The sequence below is a fragment of the Prionailurus bengalensis genome, chromosome F2 (genome assembly GCF_016509475.1).
Source record: "Prionailurus bengalensis isolate Pbe53 chromosome F2, Fcat_Pben_1.1_paternal_pri, whole genome shotgun sequence".
NCBI lineage: Eukaryota > Metazoa > Chordata > Mammalia > Carnivora > Felidae > Prionailurus > Prionailurus bengalensis.
The window spans coordinates 80,160,954-80,177,983 of record NC_057353.1 but is presented as its reverse complement, the minus strand read 5'-3'; the positions used below and the strand labels follow the sequence as shown (position 1 = coordinate 80,177,983).

Sequence of the window (17,030 nt, the reverse complement as noted above, 5' to 3'; positions counted from 1 at the left end):
AACGGTTCTCAGAGACCGTCAGCCTCAGAAATAAGCCGTTTGTCCCGGTGACTCATTCGTCACCCCACTCATGCCTGATGTTGTTAAAACTAGAAAGAGAAACTGCATGTAATCAGGTGTGAGATGCCCCGTGGGTGGGTTCTTCACCCCACGGCAGATCAGCACCACTGGTGAAGTGGAAGGAAACCCCTTTGGAAGATTTGGCAGGTTGGCACATCTCCCAGCCTGCCTTGCTCCCCGTTACTCATGGGACAGAACCCGACTTGTTTGCTTTGCGTGACTTTACAGGGCTGCCTGTGGCCTCTCCATCTCCAGATTTTGCTGTGAGCTCCTGTTCCTCTGGTCCCACCAGGGCTGTGCACCTTGCACAAGCACTTGGGGTCGCAGAAGTGTGTGACCCTTTGTTTGGGCTTCGTCTTCTGCTTGAAATGTCTCTGCTGCCCCGACTGCCTGTTACTTAGTCGTCTTTCAAGATTTAGTTCAAGGAATATCTCTCCTCTACAGCCTTTCCTGAAACCCCCCAGGCGCAAATACGTACACCCTCCATGTACATTGTAATTTCTTTCGGCCGCAACTTGACTCTGGATGAAGGGGACAGGGCTCTTTCTCTCCTCTGTGTGAGGACACCCTGGGAACCACGACGAGGGCCTTCGAGGGCCCAAGCGTGCTGGCATCCTGGTCTGGGACTTCAGCCTCCAGAGCTGCGAGGGGGAGACATTTGCTGTTTAGGCCCCCCTGTGTTTGGTATTTGTGTCACAGCAGGCCTGACGGACCACGACCGGCACTCTAATGGTCTGGATTGTCCCCGCCATACAGTGGGGAGTGTCTTGCATTGTGGGGGCTGCATATACAACAGGCATGAGTGTGATTTCTCAGGAGCAAGATTTTGACGAGAGTTAAGCAGTGGAGACTGAGACCTGTACCATCGTGTGAGAAAGCAAGTGCAGATGCTGATTATAGGTGGCAGACCACGTGATTGGTGTTCAGTCAGACTGCGGAGCGCGGTGGGAGCTCAGAGAGCCTGGGTGGGATGGTCGGGGGTCCACGCTGCGTGTGGGATTGCCACCCTCCTACAAAACCCGCGTTCCTCATTTCTCTTGGAGAGGGCCGATGCAGCTCATGTGGACTGGGACGACATTTCGGGCACTCGTGCCTGGAAACAAGGACTTTGTCCGCATAATTAGAGCCAGATTCAAGCCAGGCATCAAGAGTCAGCCCTGTAGCCCCAGGAGGAGCTCAGCATTAGGTGCAGTTGAAGACTAAGCTTCCGGGAAGTGTTCCAGAGGAGCTGGTTGAAAAAGGCCCACAGCCGTGAGTGACCAGACCTGATGGGTAGGATTGTGAGGCACAGGCTGCTGTCTTGCTGGAGATGCCTCGTGGGCTTGGCTTCAGCTGTAGAAGAGAAGACTGGAGCCCTTACGTCTGTTGAGAACTTGCCTCGTCCTTGACAGCAAAACCATCTCATCAGCTTACAGGAAATACTTACCTGCTGTGTGTGGCATGGGCACGTGACCTGGGCTCACCCAGAAGCGGTTAAAGTAGTCATGTGATGCAAATTAGCCCAACAAAAGGGGCCAAAAGATATCCCTGCTGTAATTTTATTCTTTTCTCATTTAAAAAATTTTTATTTTTTATTTAAAAAAAATTTTTTTTTAACCTTTATTTATTTTTGAGACAGAGAGAGACAGAGCATGAAAAGGGGAGGGTCAGAGAGAGGAAGACACAGAATAGGAAGCAGGCTCCAGGCTCCGAGCTGTCAGCACAGAGCCCGATGCGGGGCTCGAACTCACGGACCGCGAAATCGTGACCTGAGCTGAAGTTGGCCGCTTAACTGACTGAGCCACCCAGGCGCCCCAATTAAAAAATTTTTAATGTTTACTTATTTTTGAGACAGAGAGAGACAGAGCGTGAGTGGGGGAGGGGCAGAGAGAGAGGGAGACAGAATCCGAAGCAGGCTCCAGGCTCCGAGCTGTCAGCACAGAGCCTGACGCGGGGCTCGAAACCCCGAGCCGTGAGATCATGACCTGAGCCGGAGTCAGCCGCTTAACCAACTGAGCTACCCAGGCGCCCCTCTGCTGTAATTCTATTCTAAATTTCAGTTGATCGAATATTTGTCGAGTGCCTGAGCTGCTCAGCCCAGTGGTGAATGCCGGGGCTTCAGTTGTGGTCAGGCAAGAGCCACACCCACACCGAATGGTCAAGCAGGAGGCTGCCAAACCCACACCTGGTTCCCACTGCCCAGAGTGAGAGCAGAGGAAGTCCCATGAAAACCAGAAGCCCTCTTGTTTTGTTCCTTCTAGAAATCTCCATAAAATGATAATGTACACAAAGGCCACTAACAGTCCTGTAGAGTGTTCACGTACTGAAGTTGTGAATTATTAAGGAAGAAGTGGTAGTAAAGCTTAGCCGCCATTTACAGTAAACAGTGAGGGTTCATCTAGGGGCGGTGTCGGGGGAGGACTTGCTGGTTGCTTTCTGAGAAACTAATATTGGACTTCTTTAGTCTGGGAAAGAGCTCTAGAGTTCGTGTGGGTATTCTAATTGATAAGGATCAAACCCTCCAGTCAGAATGGGCTTTGAGTGGCTTTGAGTGGCTTCGGTACTTTTAAAACTTAAACTTTTTTTTTGTTGTTGTTGTTAAAAATTTTATTTTTAAGTCATCTCTACACCCAACGTGGGGTTCAAACTCTCAATCCCGAAAGCAGGAGTTGCATGTTCTACTGACTGAGCCAGCCAGGTGCCCCTAAAACTTAAAGTTAATTGTATTATTTGAGGAAGGGTTACAGGTATTTATTCACAAAGGGGCCTAGAGGCCATGATAGTTGGGGCTGTTTTCCTGGTTGATGAAGCTGGGCAGCCAGCCTCCCAGATCCCAGGTCCCAGTCCGGGCTCGGCTCCTGGGACCTCATCACGTTCAGCCTCTGCCCAGCATCTTTTCTCTGTGTGATCGCCACACGCATAACCTCCCTGACGCATCTCACAAGCGCTTTGTGGGGATCGTGAGAACTGTGGTGCTCACGTGTCACTGCCGTGGCGGCACGTGAGCCCTTTCCAGCCGTGTTGGTCGTGTTTGGCCAAGTGTGGGGCACGTGTGGCTGCTCTAGTCCCCGCCCCTCCGTGCAGAGGTCCCCGGCAGGTTCGTAGATAGGTTTCTGCTGTGAAGAAGGTAGATGGAGTCAAAACCAAGCAAGAGAAGGTCGGCAGCTTTCCCCGCTTCCTGTCGTTGGTGTGGCTCATGTCGCGATCCCAGGGGGTGCTCTGCGCTGCCCTGCATGGTCCCCATCAGCCACAGTCAGGCTTTGACAGGTCGGCATTTTCCAAGTGGAATCTCTAAATATGAGCCCTGTTTTGGACACTTTATCCCTGGAAATCTGCTTTCCTGTTGGCGGCTTCACAGACTATGTATAATGTTATTAGTTTTGCAGTGATTCCTGCTAAATGAACTATGTTTCCTTTAGGTCAAGGGCTCAATAATTGTTCTTCCATAGGATACATTTTATAAAAAGACATTTGATGCCAAGTTTTGAGTTATGAATGAATGCTGTGACTGCTTGTTGGGTTAGTTTTCTGGCTGACCATAGAATTCCTTCTCTTTGAATTCCTTTGCATATTTAATTTTAGTTTATTTTTTACTTCTGTGTTTTTTTTTTCCAAGAGAGTGAGCAGGTGGGAGGGGCAGAGGGAGAGAGAGAGAGATAGAGAGAGAGAGACAGAGAGAGAGAGAGAGACAGAGAGAGAGAGAATCCCAAGCAGGCTCCACCCTCAGCGCAAAGCCCGAGGCAGGGCTCAATCCCACGACCCTGGGATCATGACCTGAGCTGAAATCAAGAGTCAGATGCTCAGCTGAGCCACCCAGGGGCCCCTCTTCTGCCTATTATAGAAACCTTTTATGAGCTCTGGAATTTCTGTGCTTGTATAGAGGAATCCTATAGAATCACAGATGACATCTCGTTTTTAGGTGGTGACTGTGGCATGGGGTGGAGAGCTCTTTGTGTTGTAAGAAAACAGAATCGTTTTACACGTAAATAAACATGACACTATGCTTGGTCCAAGGCTCAGCAGTCTTGGAACCAGTCTGGGCCCAGCAGGCTTGGAACCAGAACTTAATTTCTTTATTCCAGTCCAGTGTTGGAGTCTTTGCACCAGGGGCTTTGGTGTCTGTTGGTAAACAAGTGTTGTTTTAAGGGGCGGAAGAGAAAGGCTTTTGCAACCCACTCTGTGTTAGGCACTATTACAGGTGCTCTAGATGTAGGAGCTTGCTTAGTCCTCAAAAGTGGCCTGCTACAGCTTGAATATATCACTTCACATACTTCTCCGTCTTTGCCTGAGTTCGGATCAGTAGAAACAAAGACTTGTCTCAGGCAGACGGAAGATCCAGTGAGCGGCATGGCCCGGGTCTGGCCAGATGATGCCACCCCAGTGTCTAACAAAGCCCGGTGACTACGCCTCTTTGCAGTGTGTGCCCTCTGCAGGCAGGCCCCAAGAGAAGGTGCTGAGCATTGCACAAGCTGGTTCTCCTTCCGAATTGGCCACCTGCCTTAGGAGGAGTGAGGGAGGGGCAGAGCGAGGACAGGACCATTACTCTGAGGACAGCCCTTCCCACGGAGGTGTGGAACTAGGAAAGGAGGTGTCCTCTTTCCCCATAGCATTATCAGCTAGCGGTTGTTTTCCTGTTCTGCAGGTGGAAAGGCCGAGGTGCAGGGGGATGACGTAATCCATGACAGTTGAATAGCTGGTGGTTCCTTCAGACTCTGGTCAGGGTCTGTGCGCACCTCGGTATGCTTCTCAGGGGGCAGCCTGAGAATTACCAGCAGGTGAACGCTTTTGGCTGGACATGAGATCCATACCAGGCATAGCACCCTGGCCAGTCTTGAGGTTTGGTCACCTTAGTCCCAGTGTAGTGTGGCACATAACTTTTTGAATGCTTGCGGACAGCTAGGGTTTGCCACTATTGGTGATCAACTGCTTTGGCTTGAGTTTATAGTTTTGAAAGATTTGGAAGCTGAGTTAGAAATTCAGCTTTGGGAGGTGATTCATTCAGTGTTTCTTGAGCTACTGGGCACTGGATGCCCAGGTGCCCTGTCCTTAGAGAGCTCACAGCAAACTGAAACAGGTAAGAAATTGTGAGTGGTTCTGATCCAGTATGAATAAAGCATACTGGGTGCATGCAGAGACAGGGGAGTCAGAGCAAGTGTGCAAGATAGAATCCTTGGCTTGGAGCACTTTGGTTTGTAAGCTCTGTCTCCTCCCTTGGATCGTTGTGGAAAACGGATGACAGTCATGTGTGTGGCTGTGACAGTCCACGGTGGGGCCGGGGGGGAGTTGTGAGCGACCGCTACGTGCCGTAGGGATACTTGTGCATAGGACAGGATTGCACTAGGTATCTGAGATTCCTTCCAGCTGAGAAAGGCACTGATTGTGCCGATTCTACACGGGGGTCTTTATTAGTCAATGTGGGTTAGCCTGCGCTGTGGCAGAAATACTAACCCTGAATCTCGGAGAGATGAGCCCTTACAACAAGGGTTTATGTCTCACACGAAGTTTGATGCAAGTCAGGCAGTTTTCCAGGGCAGGTGACCTCTGAGGCTACTCGGTGACCCGGAGCCTGCGTCCACGCCTGTGTCCCACTGTGCCAGTATCTGGCCTCCCGGATCGCCGCGTGGTGGAGGGGAGAGAGCTGGAGGCTGGCGCACTGCTTCAGCGTGCGTCGTCTCGTGGCTGAGTGACATCCTGTTGTGTGTCTGCACCACAGAGGTGCTCGGCGTCACTCGTCATCAGGGAGATGCGAATCGAGACCTCAACGAGCTATCACCGTGCACCTGTTACTGTGGCTGTCGTCAAGAAGACAAGAGGATGTGGACAAGAGGGAACCTTGTGTGCCATTGGTGGGAATGTAAATCAGTCCACCCACCGTGGAGGTTCCTCAGAACGTTAAAAATAGATCCGCCATATGATGCAGCAATCTTGCTTCTGCGTATGGATCCAAAGGGGGTGAAAACAGCATCTCGAGGAGACGTGTGCACCCCCGTGTTCGTTGCAGCATTACTCACAATGGCCCAGGCACGGAGACAACCCAAACGCCCATCAACAGATGGGATAAAAAATATGTGAAAAACAACGTCCTAAAGGTGCTGAAAGGAAATGAGAAACAAACAAAGGGCTGAGTTCCAGGGGGATGCCCATGGCTCCCTCACGACCTGGGCGGAGTCCCAGGGGGACGCCCATGGCTCCCTCACAACCTGCTGGCCTTCTCTTCCTGCCAGGAGGCGCTGCACGTGCAGAGGGCAGGTGTGCTGGGAGGGTTGCTGCCAGGCCACCCAGCGTCCCACCTCCACCCTGTCCTGTCAGTGCCTGGCCTTGGAACATTCCAGATTCTAACCCCACTGGGGTTATGCCTAGCTGGTCATGGAGGGTCACAGGTGCTGTGGTTTAAGGGCATAGTGCCTTTTTGGGTAGTCCCTGCGGTGGCTCCAAACTGCAGGGCACTTCCTTGTGCTCTCCGGAGTAACTCGTGTTGGTGGGCGGGGCTGCAGTCGGACCTGATGTCTGCCCCCAGCCCACTGCTGGGGCCACGGTCAGACTGGTGTGTACCTTATCTTCCCCTTTCCCAGGGGCAGGACTCACTGTGGAGTGGTGTGGCCCCTGTCTGGGCTACATGCACACTGCCAGGCTTGTGCTGCTTTGATGGGATCTGGCCAAGGGCGTATTAGCTGGGGTGGATCCGCAAGGTGCACAGGGGCGGGAGGGGCAGGCTTAGCTCAGAAATCAGTTGCATTCTTATACACTAATAAGCAACAGAAAGACAAATAAAGAAACGGATCCCATATACAATTGCACCAAGAATCATAAAATACCTAGGAATAAACCTAACCAAATATGTAAAAGATCTGTATGCTGAAAACTATAGAAAGCTTATGAAGGAAATTGAAGAAGATATAAAGAAATGGAAAAACATTCCATGCTCATGGGTTGGAAGAATAAATATCGTTAAAATGTCAATACTACCCAAAGCAATCTACACATTCAATGCAATCCCAATCAAAATTGCACCAGCATTCTTCTCGAAACTAGAACAAGCAATCCTAAAATTTGTATTGAACCACAAAAGACCCCAAATAGCCAAAATAATTTTGAAGAAGAACACCAAAGCAGGAGGCATCACAATCCCAGACTTTAGCCTCTACTACAAAGCTGTAATCATCAAGACAGCATGGTATTGGCACAAACACAGACACATAGACCAATGGAATAGAGACTCCAGAATTGGACCCACAAAAGTATGGCCAACAAGTATGGACAAAGCAGGAAAGAACATCCAATGGAAAAAAGACAGTCTCTTTCACAAATGGTGCTGGGAGAACTGGACAGCAACATTCGGAAGAATAAAACTAGACCACTTTCTTACACTCTTCACAAAAATAAACTCAAAATGGATGAAGGACTTGAATGTGAGGCGGGAAACCACCAAAACCCTAGAGGAGAAAGCAGGAAAAATTTCTCTGACCTCAGCTGCAGCAATTTCTTACTTGACACATCTCCAAAGGCAAGGGAATTAAAAGCAAAAATGAACCATTGGCACCTCATGAAGATAAAAATCTTCTGCCCTGCAAAGGAAACAATCAACAAAATTCAAAGGCAACCAACAGAATGGAAAAACATATTTGCAAATGACACATTGGACAAAGGGCTAGTATCCAAAAATCTATAAAGAACTCACCAAACTCCACACCCGAAAAACAAATCATCCAGTGAAGAAATGGGCAGAAAACATGAATAGACACTTCTCTAAAGAAGACATCCAGATGGCCAACAGGCACATGAAAAGATGCTCAACGTCGCTCCTCATCAGGGAAATACAAATCAAAACCACATTGAGATACCACCTCACGCCAGTCAGAGTGGCTAAAATGAACAAATCAGGAGACTATAGATGCTGGAGAGGATGTGGAGAAATGGGAACCCTCTTGCACTGTTGGTGGGAATGCAAACTGGTGCAGCCGCTCTGGAAAACAGTGTGGAGGTTCCTCAAAAAATTAACAATAGGTCTACCCTATGACCCAGCAATAGCATTGCTAGGAATCTACCCAAGGGATACAGGAGTGCCGATGCACAAGGGCACTTGTACCCCAATGTTTACAGCAGCACTTTCAACAATAGCCAAATTATGGAAAGAGCCTAAATGTCCATCAACTGATGAATGGATAAAGAAATTGTGGTTTATATACACAATGGAATACTACTTGGCAATGAGAAAGAATGAAATATGGCCTTTTGTAGCAATGTGGTTGGAACTGGAGAGTGTATGCTAAATGAAATAAGCCATACAGAGAAAGACAGATACCATATGTTTTCACTCTTATGTGGATCCTGAGAAACTTAACAGAAGACCATGGGGGAGGGGAAGGGGAAAAAAAAGTTACAGAGCGGGAGGGAGGCAAACCATGAGAGACTCTTAAAAACTGAGAACAAACTGAGGGTTGATGGGGGGTGGGAGGGAGGAGAGGGTGGGGGAGGGGCATCGAGGAGGGCACCTGTTGGGATGAGCACTGGGTGTCGTATGGAAACCAATTTGACAATACATTTCATATTAAAAAAGAAGCATAGCACCTCCTGTGGTGTCACAGCTTTAGGCCCTGTGATTGGGGTAATTTGCAGTCTCTCTCGTGTCAGTTACCTGATTGATGACGCGGAGGGCATAGTGATAGAACCCAAGCTGGGAGGGTGGTTGGGATGCTTAACTGAGGTGATGTGTAAGAAGTGAGGAGCAGGGGTCTGGATGTGCTCAGGCTGCGGAGTTCGGCCACTTCCAGATTAACGGTAGCTGACCGACCTGAGCGTGAGTGGCTGTGAGCGAACACCTACAGCGGGGACAGCAGCTTAAGACACAGGCTGTGCTGCTGGGGAGTCAGCCCTCCTCCTCAGGAGAGCAGACGGCACTATCAGCCTTTGTACCTGGCACCTTTGGCTCTCACGGTCAGGGGCTCCTCCGTGTGGAGGGTGCGCCCACTGGTGGGGAGGCAGGTGGCAGGGAGCCAGCCTGTGCCGCCCGGCAGGTACCGGAGCCTTGACTCGAAGCCTCCCAGTAGTCGGTGGGGGGAGGGCCCCGTGCGCGTCCTGTGGACGAGGGGCCCGGCGCAGAAAGGGCAAGGCACTTGTCCCCAGGCGTGGAGCTGGCAAGCGGTGCAGTTCGGATTTCGGCCGGGTCCTCTTGGCCCCGGGGGCTGGCCGAGGGCGTGCCTGCTGTCCGCCCTGGGGAGCACGGTCCCCTGAGGTCAGGTGCAGCGTGTTTCTCCTTCTGCTGTTTGGTTTGTTGTTTCTCTGTCACATGAGGTTTGGCAGTATTTATGCTGAGGCCACACTAACAAGGCGGCTGAAGTGTTTTTGTTCCATTTGAAACAACAGGCGTGTGAAGCTGTTGAACCTTCCCGCCAGCCTCCGGCCACAGAAAATGAAAAGCTTGCTGGGTCAGAACGTGTCGACCAAGAGCCCCTTCATCTACTCGCCAATTATCGCACACAACCGTGGAGAAGAGCGGAACAAGAAAATAGGTAGGCCCATTTATCCTGGCTTCCTGGCTGTGCCCTGCCGCCCGGCTTCCGCCGGCGTTTCTACGTTCCGCTTCCTTCGTGCATGTGTGTGTATGCTCCATGTCAGTTCGTCCCATTTGCTGCCAGCGTCAGACCTTTGCCCCTAGATCTGATGTTTTGTCTTTTACTTTTATTTTTAAAAAACGCTTATTTATTTATTTTGAGAGAGGAAGAGAGCACATGGGGGAGGAGCAGAGAGAGAGGGAGAGAGAATCCCAAGCACGCTGTGCCTGCCAGCGTGGAGCCTGATGTGGGGCTTGATCCCACACACTGTGAGATCATGACCTGAGCTGAAATCTAGAGCTGGATGCTGAACTGAGCCACCGAGGCGTCCCTAGATCTGAGTTTTTAAAATTGATTCCATCAAAGGTGAGTTTTGGGGAAGTTTTAGAAATGGGCAGACTTGCGTTATCTAGACTGAGGCAGACGACCAGAGAGTGATCTTTGGAGCCCAGAGTGACTTGGGAATCATCAGCCATCAGAGGCTGACCTAGGTTTGGGCTGGACTGGGGTAGGGGCATCACTCTCTTTTCTCTGTTGAGCCCTTGTTTGTGCCGGAGCTGCGGATGCCCATGCCAAGACGTCTGGTGGCCCAGCAAGGACCGGTGAGCTGTGTTTCAGGGATAGATAAGGGTCAGCGGTCATTCTTGAGACTCTCCAACGTGCTTTTCTGTGCGCCAAGCTCCCCCCTGGGTCTCAGCCCTGTCTGCTCATCTCCTTCCTCGCAGCAGACCCAGGCTCGGGTGCCCCCTCTCTGTCCTTCCAAAGCCTGGCCCAGCAGCGGGTCTCGTTCTCCGCCAGCTCCCCCTTCCTTGGGCCCCTTACATCTTGACATAATGGTGCCCAGCGCTGCCACACGGGAGCCTGTGTGTCACAGTGTCGTAGCTGAAGGGTTGACGGGCGCGGCCCTGGTGGGCCATTGCTGACTCCCTCTGAGGAGTTTCAACACGAGACCTGAGAAGCTTTTGCTCTCTGCTTTCTTCTCCTGTTTTACTCCTCCTCTTAATCTGTACCCTAAAGGTAGCAAAAAGGCAGCCTGACTCCACGAGGAGCTTCCTCCCAGGGTACAGGGGTCCTGCTGCACTTACCCCCACCCCCGCCCTGCAGCATGGACCGTCCGTGGCCTGCCTCTGTGTTCTGCTGCTGCCTCTCTTACTGCCCCTGTCCTCACACCCAGCCGCACGGCTCCTTGCTGTCCTTGGAATGTTACAGTCTAGCTGCGGTCTCGGGACTTTGTGCCGGCTACGCCCTCTGCCCGGGGCTCATCCCCCGTGCCATCCTCAGAGAGAGCGGTCTTCTCTGATCCCTGCACCGCTGGGGCCGCCCTCCCAGCCCTCCGTGAGGCTGGGTTCTCTTCATAGTCCTCAGGTACGCGCTCACCTGTTTCTGTTTCCCTGCCGTCTGTTCACCCGCTGTCCTCCCACCAGCCGCTGGAAGAGTGCTGCGCGGATGCTGGAAGGAATGGGGTAGATATTATGAACCCCATTTTACAGATGCGGAAACTGAGAGCCAGAAAGTTTGAATGACTTGTTGAAGAACTCAGCTCAGGCCTTGGCTCCTGGCGCATTTCGTGCCTGTTGGCTTGCACCATGTGGCTCAAGGCCAGAGTGCCAGCATTATGCACGCCACATGGTCTCAGTGAAGAGTTCTTACGTAAGTGAATACCGGCACTAGAATTTCTTAGCATCTGTATGGATCTCATAATAAACCTTATTCCCAGTTACTTATCTGAACACCTTAAAACCGAAGTGTTTTGTTGGAGAGGAAGTTGTTCCTAAGTCAGAGGGCGTACCTGGGCCGGGGGTACTCGACAGACCCCGTGCTTTCTTGTAACGGCCGGCATTTCTTTGTTCCACCTTCATCTGAGGGTGTCACACTTCAGCGCATGCAGTTTTCCTAGTATTTCTGGAAGAAGTAAATGTTAGTTTTCTTCTATAGTTGCAGAAACAAAGAGTGATGACCTCCCAGGTGGCAGAGCGAAAACCTGAGTCCACATCTTTTTAGAGCAGGCCGGTGCCCTCCGGTTTTCTGCCGAGCACAGAGCACATGTGGCAGGGGCTCGAGTGAGTGATGACACCAGCCCCTGCCCTCTGCTGGTGTCCCGCTCAGTGTGGGCAGGCAGGGCGTAAGCACACGAGAGGTTGAATGACAAGATGAGGTGTAGGTCGGGTTGTCTGAAACGGTAGGCCTGTCACCAGCGGTACCTGCTGACTCTCCTACTGAGCGTGGACAAGCAGTAGGCGTTGGACCAGCTGGGGGCAGGGAAACCTCACACTTCGGAAGGCGTCCTAGAGGCTCCCTCGGTGGTGATGTTGTCTCTTGGGGAGCAAGGTATGGTTTGGGGGGCTCTGGTGGTTCGTTATTTAAAACAAGAAGCAAATAAAGGAAGAAATACGGGATCGTGTCCTTGAAAAACAGAGGGTGAGAGAGAGAGAGAGAAAGAAAATCCCAAGCAGGCTCTCCACTGTCAGCACAGAGCGTGACATGGGGCTCAGACTCCTGAACTGTAAGATCATGACCTGAGCCGAAATCAGGAGTTGGATGCTCAGCTGACCGAGCCACCCAGGTGCCCCAGTTTCTTTTCTTTTTTTTTTTTAAGTTTATCTCTCCACGCTGTCAGCAGAGAGCTCAATGCAGAGCTTGAACCCACGAACCGTGAGATCAGGACCTGAGCTCAAGTTGGACACTCAGTGGACTGAGCTGCCCAGGTGCCCCTCTGATACGTTTCTGAAAACAGGATCCCAAGTGCGAAGCACACTACAGTCTCTCTGTGTATGTGCGTGTGCGCGCGTGTGTGCGTGTGTGTCCCCATTGGTTCAGTCGTTCACCCATCGATAAACTCCCCTCAGGTTTCCTACTTGCCAGGCATGTGGCAGCTGGGGCCCTGCGGTTCTAATGATGCCGAGGTAGTCGTGGCCCCTGCAGTCGTGAGGTGTAGGTACAAGCTGGAGGAAGTGTTAAGTAGCAATTTCAAGCAGTAGAAAGTACCAGTAGGTGGACCAATAAATAACATAATGGCTAGTTTTAATTAGCGCCATTAACTAAACAGAGATGGGCTGAAGTGGAAAAAAACCAGCCTCCTCTGTGGCTTTGGAACCCTGGCCTTTCTCGACTGCATAGCTTTAATAAATATATTTAAGACGATGAGGTCTTGAGCCTTCTCTGACAGTGTTGGAGTGTTTTCCGTTTGCGCCACCATCAGGGGAACGAGAACCAGGCCACGGGCACGTTCCCCAGGAGCCGCATGCTGCTGCCCGCCCTCCTCGCCGGGCTGCTTGCGCCGAAAGCCTGAAAACCACATCCCCCCCCACTCCCTGCCGGCCGGATGCCGTCGGGTCTGCCACGGTGGCCCTTGCGTGGGGGTGACAGAGGCCGTTCTGCCCCTGGTGGCCTCCCTGGTGGCGGTGGCGGTGCCGGGTGACGTGGCTCCCCTCGCGTTGGTGATTGAATCTGTGGCAGCCCAGGGCTGTGGTGGGGGTCTGTGCCGCCAGCTCCCTCCCGTTGTCCAGCGGGGACTGGCACCTGATACGGAGTCAGCAAAGACCGGTAAATGTTCCTTAACGTGAATGAGTGACCAGCTGCTAGTGTTTCCTGGATGTTACTGGGGAGAGACCCCCCCCCCCCCAAACAGGCGTTTGTGGTGAAAGCTTGTCTTTGACATTCTAGTTGGAGTCTGTTGATTTGGAGACAGTTTCTCCTGCCCCTCCCCCCCCCCCCCCGGCACCCCTGCTCTGGAGGACAGGCTTGGGAGGACTGGAGGAAGCAGGGGGGCTCAGGGTGCATGGGGGGAGAACGGGGAGGGCCCGGGGCTCCCGTGGGCGGGGCCTGTTTTCCCCATGGAAACGCGTCCTTTGACCTCTTTGGAGGTGGAAGACTGGGGTCCAGTTCCAGGCTGTGTCTTCCTGGCTCTTGATGGTGGGCGGGCTTCGTCTTCAGGCAGTCGCAGTGGAAGCTGTACTCCCTTGGGCCATTGGAGTCTCTGGCTATTCTTTTCGGTCTCGTTGGAGTTGGCCATGAGCTTTCTCCACGAAAGAATGTTTTTAGGAAACTGTCACCATTTTGTTTAGAGGAATTTCTAGAGGTTATTTGGGAGGCCTGGAAGCATGAGACTCCTTCTCAGGACCAGCTGCATGATTTGTGGGGCCCCCTTGTTCAGAAATTATGAAGGTTTGACCTGGTGACAGCAGAGCATTAGCCAACCCCCTCCCCACCCCATCACCTCAGCCTGGGCCTGTGTGATTGTGGCTCCAACCCCTCCCCCAGTCCCCTCTAGAGCCAGTCCTGCCTCTTTAGTTTTTCCTCTCCAGTCTTAAATTGTTGAGGCTTCTCTTTATGAAAATAATGCCCTGCATTGTTGCAGAGAGCTTAAACAAGCATTTTCCAGTGATTCGCATAATTGCATGATGCTGCAGGCATTATATCCCCAATTGACAAGGGAGAAGATTAAGACTGAGTCAGTAAGAATGACCTACCCCGGGCCGGACAGCCAGCGCGTGCGGGACCCAGTCTCCGGCTGAGGTTTACGAGTCAAAGCCCAGGAATTATCCTTATCATGTGGGTCCTCATTGCAGTGACAAGCGCCTGCTCATCTGGGCTGAGGATGAATTCCGTGGATGATGCAAGGGTTTGTCTGAAATATAACAGAAGCCTCGGCCAAAATGCATGTTATTTGTTGAATACCCACGGGTAGGAATATGTAATTTATATTCTGTGGCTTCCAGTATCTTTTTGGCAATACACTCATCAGCGAAGACCTGCCTAGAGGTTTGAAGAATCATGTATCTTTAACCTAAAACTCCCATCTCTATAAATGAATCTTTGCGTATAATTGGGGGAGCCATCATCACAGCAGGGGACGTAGAGTGTTCGGGAACAAAAAACCCCGGGGGGCAGTTTCTGGGACCGGCTGCGCTCCAGCTTGGAAGACCTTACCCATCTTTCTGTCTGCTTGTTGCCAGCGTCGCTGCTGCCCCAGTTCAGCTCTGGGCCGAGCCGATTGTGGCACATGCCCCGGGCTTGGGCACGGCGGGCAGGGCCAGGGGGTTTGTGTGATGGGTGCTCGGACACGGTGGCAGGGCCGGGCTCAGTGCTGAGGTTGGCCGCCGCCCCAGAGGCAGTGTGGTGGCCCGGGCAGGCCGTGGCTGTCACGTGGCCTCGGGCCACAACCTGGCCTTGCGGCTTCCCATGGTGCAGCCTCAGACGAGACCGCGTTTCCCCGGGCTGCTGCCGTGCGGAAGACCAGAGCGGCTCATGCAGAGGCCTTTCGTGAGGGTCGAGCGAGGGGATGTTCCGAAGGTCCCTGGCAGCTGTGGCGAGCGCTGTGCTAGGTGCTGGGGATGCAGCGGGGGCTCAGGAGTGCGTCCTGCCGCGTGCGTCATCCAGCGTAGTGGACAGAGTGTGGTGCGGCTCAGGGCGGGCAGGGCCTGGATCCGTGGCTGTCCCTTCTGCGGTTTCTGGGGGGAATCTCGAGGAAGGGCCTCCACCGTGTGGTCTGACACGCTGAGGCTGGGAGAGATGATCTCCTTCTTTCAGAAAAAAAAATAGTCACGTGACTGGTGATGTCACCAGTGATTTCTCTTAGATTTACCTTTATAGAGTGGGGCCACGCAAGTTTAAATGATTCCTTTCAGAACCCCAGGAAAATGACTTTTTTTTTTTTTTAATTTTTTTTTTCAACGTTTTTTATTTATTTTTGGGACAGAGAGAGACAGAGCATGAACGGGGAGGGGCAGAGAGAGAGGGAGACACAGAATCGGAAACAGGCTCCAGGCTCTGAGCCATCAGCCCAGAGCCCGACGCGGGGCTCGAACTCCCGGACGGCGAGATCGTGACTTGGCTGACGTCGGACGCTTAACCGACTGCGCCACCCAGGCGCCCCTGGAAAATGACTTTTAAAAGTGTTTTCTAAAGATGTTTATTTACTTATTTTTGAGGGACAGAGAGAGACAGAGCGTGAGCAGGGGAGGGGCAGAGAGAGAAGGAGACACAGAATTCGAAACAGGCTCCAAGCTCCAAAGCAGGCTCCAGGCTCCAGGCTCCAGGCTCCGAGCTGCCAGCACAGAGCCCGACGCGGGGCTCGAACCCACGAACTGTGAGATCATGACCTGAGCCGAAGTCGGACGCTCAACCGACTGAGCCACCCAGGCGCCCCAGAAAATGAGGTTTTAAATGATGATTTTTTGACAATGACAGAGAAAACGGCCCCTCAGCGGCCGGGCAGAGCAGCCTGTTAAAACAGGTGACGTTTTCACTGGCTGTGGGAAGGCACCCGGCGTGGGTTCAGAGCTGCTGCTGCAGGGCCCTGTGGAGGCACGGCGCGCCCCGGAGGATGGCTTCTGTGAGCCTGTCCTGGCGGGTTCCGCCTGACGGCCGGGGGGCCGGGGAAGGAGGGGGCGGGACGCAGGTCGGAGGAGGCCTGGGTTTCTGGGGCCAGCGTGGTGGGGCAGCACAGCGAGGAGAGCACGGGCCTGGAGCCCGGCAGCCGCGAGTCCCGCTCTCAGCCGCCTCCTTCGCGCAGTGGCCAGGAGGGCGGCCCTTCAGCCTGGCAGGGCCTGCTCCTTGTGTGTGAATGAGGACGTCCTTGCTCTGCTGATCACTTCCCTGCATTGACAGCAGGCTCAGATGAACACATGGTTGTGCAAGCACTTTGAGTTTTTATTTGTTTTTGAAGTTTATTTGTTCTGAGAGAGAGAGAGTGCATGAGCAGGGGAGGGGCAGAGAGAGGGAGAGAGAGAATCCCAGCCAGGCTCTGTCCTCTCAGTGTGGAGCCCAGTAAGGAGCTCGAACCCATGAAACCGTGAGATCGTGACCTGAGCCAAAACCAAGAGTCGGACGCTTAGCCGACTGAGTCACCCAGGCGCCCCACGGTTGTGCCAGCACTTTTAAAATGAACTCACCTGGCAGGCTATTTCTTTATTTCGTCAGTTTGAGGATGCCAGCTGTGGGCCGTGTGTCACAGGTTTGGCGTGGCCGGTCTAGTCTGCGTGCAGGCTGCTGGGTGCAGTGTTTGCACTGGTATCTTTATGAAAGCTCGGTGAAAGCTGAAGAATTCTAACTAGTAAATCTCAGTACCTACTGTGAAAAGCCCTTTTAACACCAGTGTCTATTCTAGATACTCTTTGAGTTCCCAGTGCTGGGTTCGAGGCCCTGCTGCACCACTTCCTAGCTGTGTGATTCCTGGGCGCATTTACGAACTCGTCTGGACCTCGAGTGTCTGCCCTGTCACAATGGGGATTATGAGGCCTGTCTCACGAGGTGATGATGAAGAGTAATGAGATAAACTCCTCACCAGTGCCTCACACCCACACGACTCGTGCCCAACATATGTTAATTGATTTCGAAGTTCCTTCTGGTTTGCGAACGGGTTATCTTGAAGCAGAGAGCCAGGGGAGTGGAGGTGGGGACTGCTTTAGTTTTCTGTTGCTTTGTAACAAATCACTACCA

The 17,030-nt window shown here is 52.5% G+C and overlaps 1 protein-coding gene across 4 annotated transcripts in view; it reads left to right on the top strand.

The window, feature by feature from the left end:
• TRAPPC9 (trafficking protein particle complex subunit 9) overlaps window positions 1–17,030 on the top strand; it is a 567,631-nt gene that overhangs the window by 113,751 nt on the left and 436,850 nt on the right. For all 4 annotated transcript variants that reach the window (XM_043601844.1, XM_043601846.1, XM_043601845.1 and 1 more), the window contains one exon: window positions 9,403–9,548. In XM_043601844.1, coding sequence (XP_043457779.1) covers window positions 9,403–9,548 — 146 coding nt within the window. The remainder of the gene's footprint in view (window positions 1–9,402; window positions 9,549–17,030) is intronic.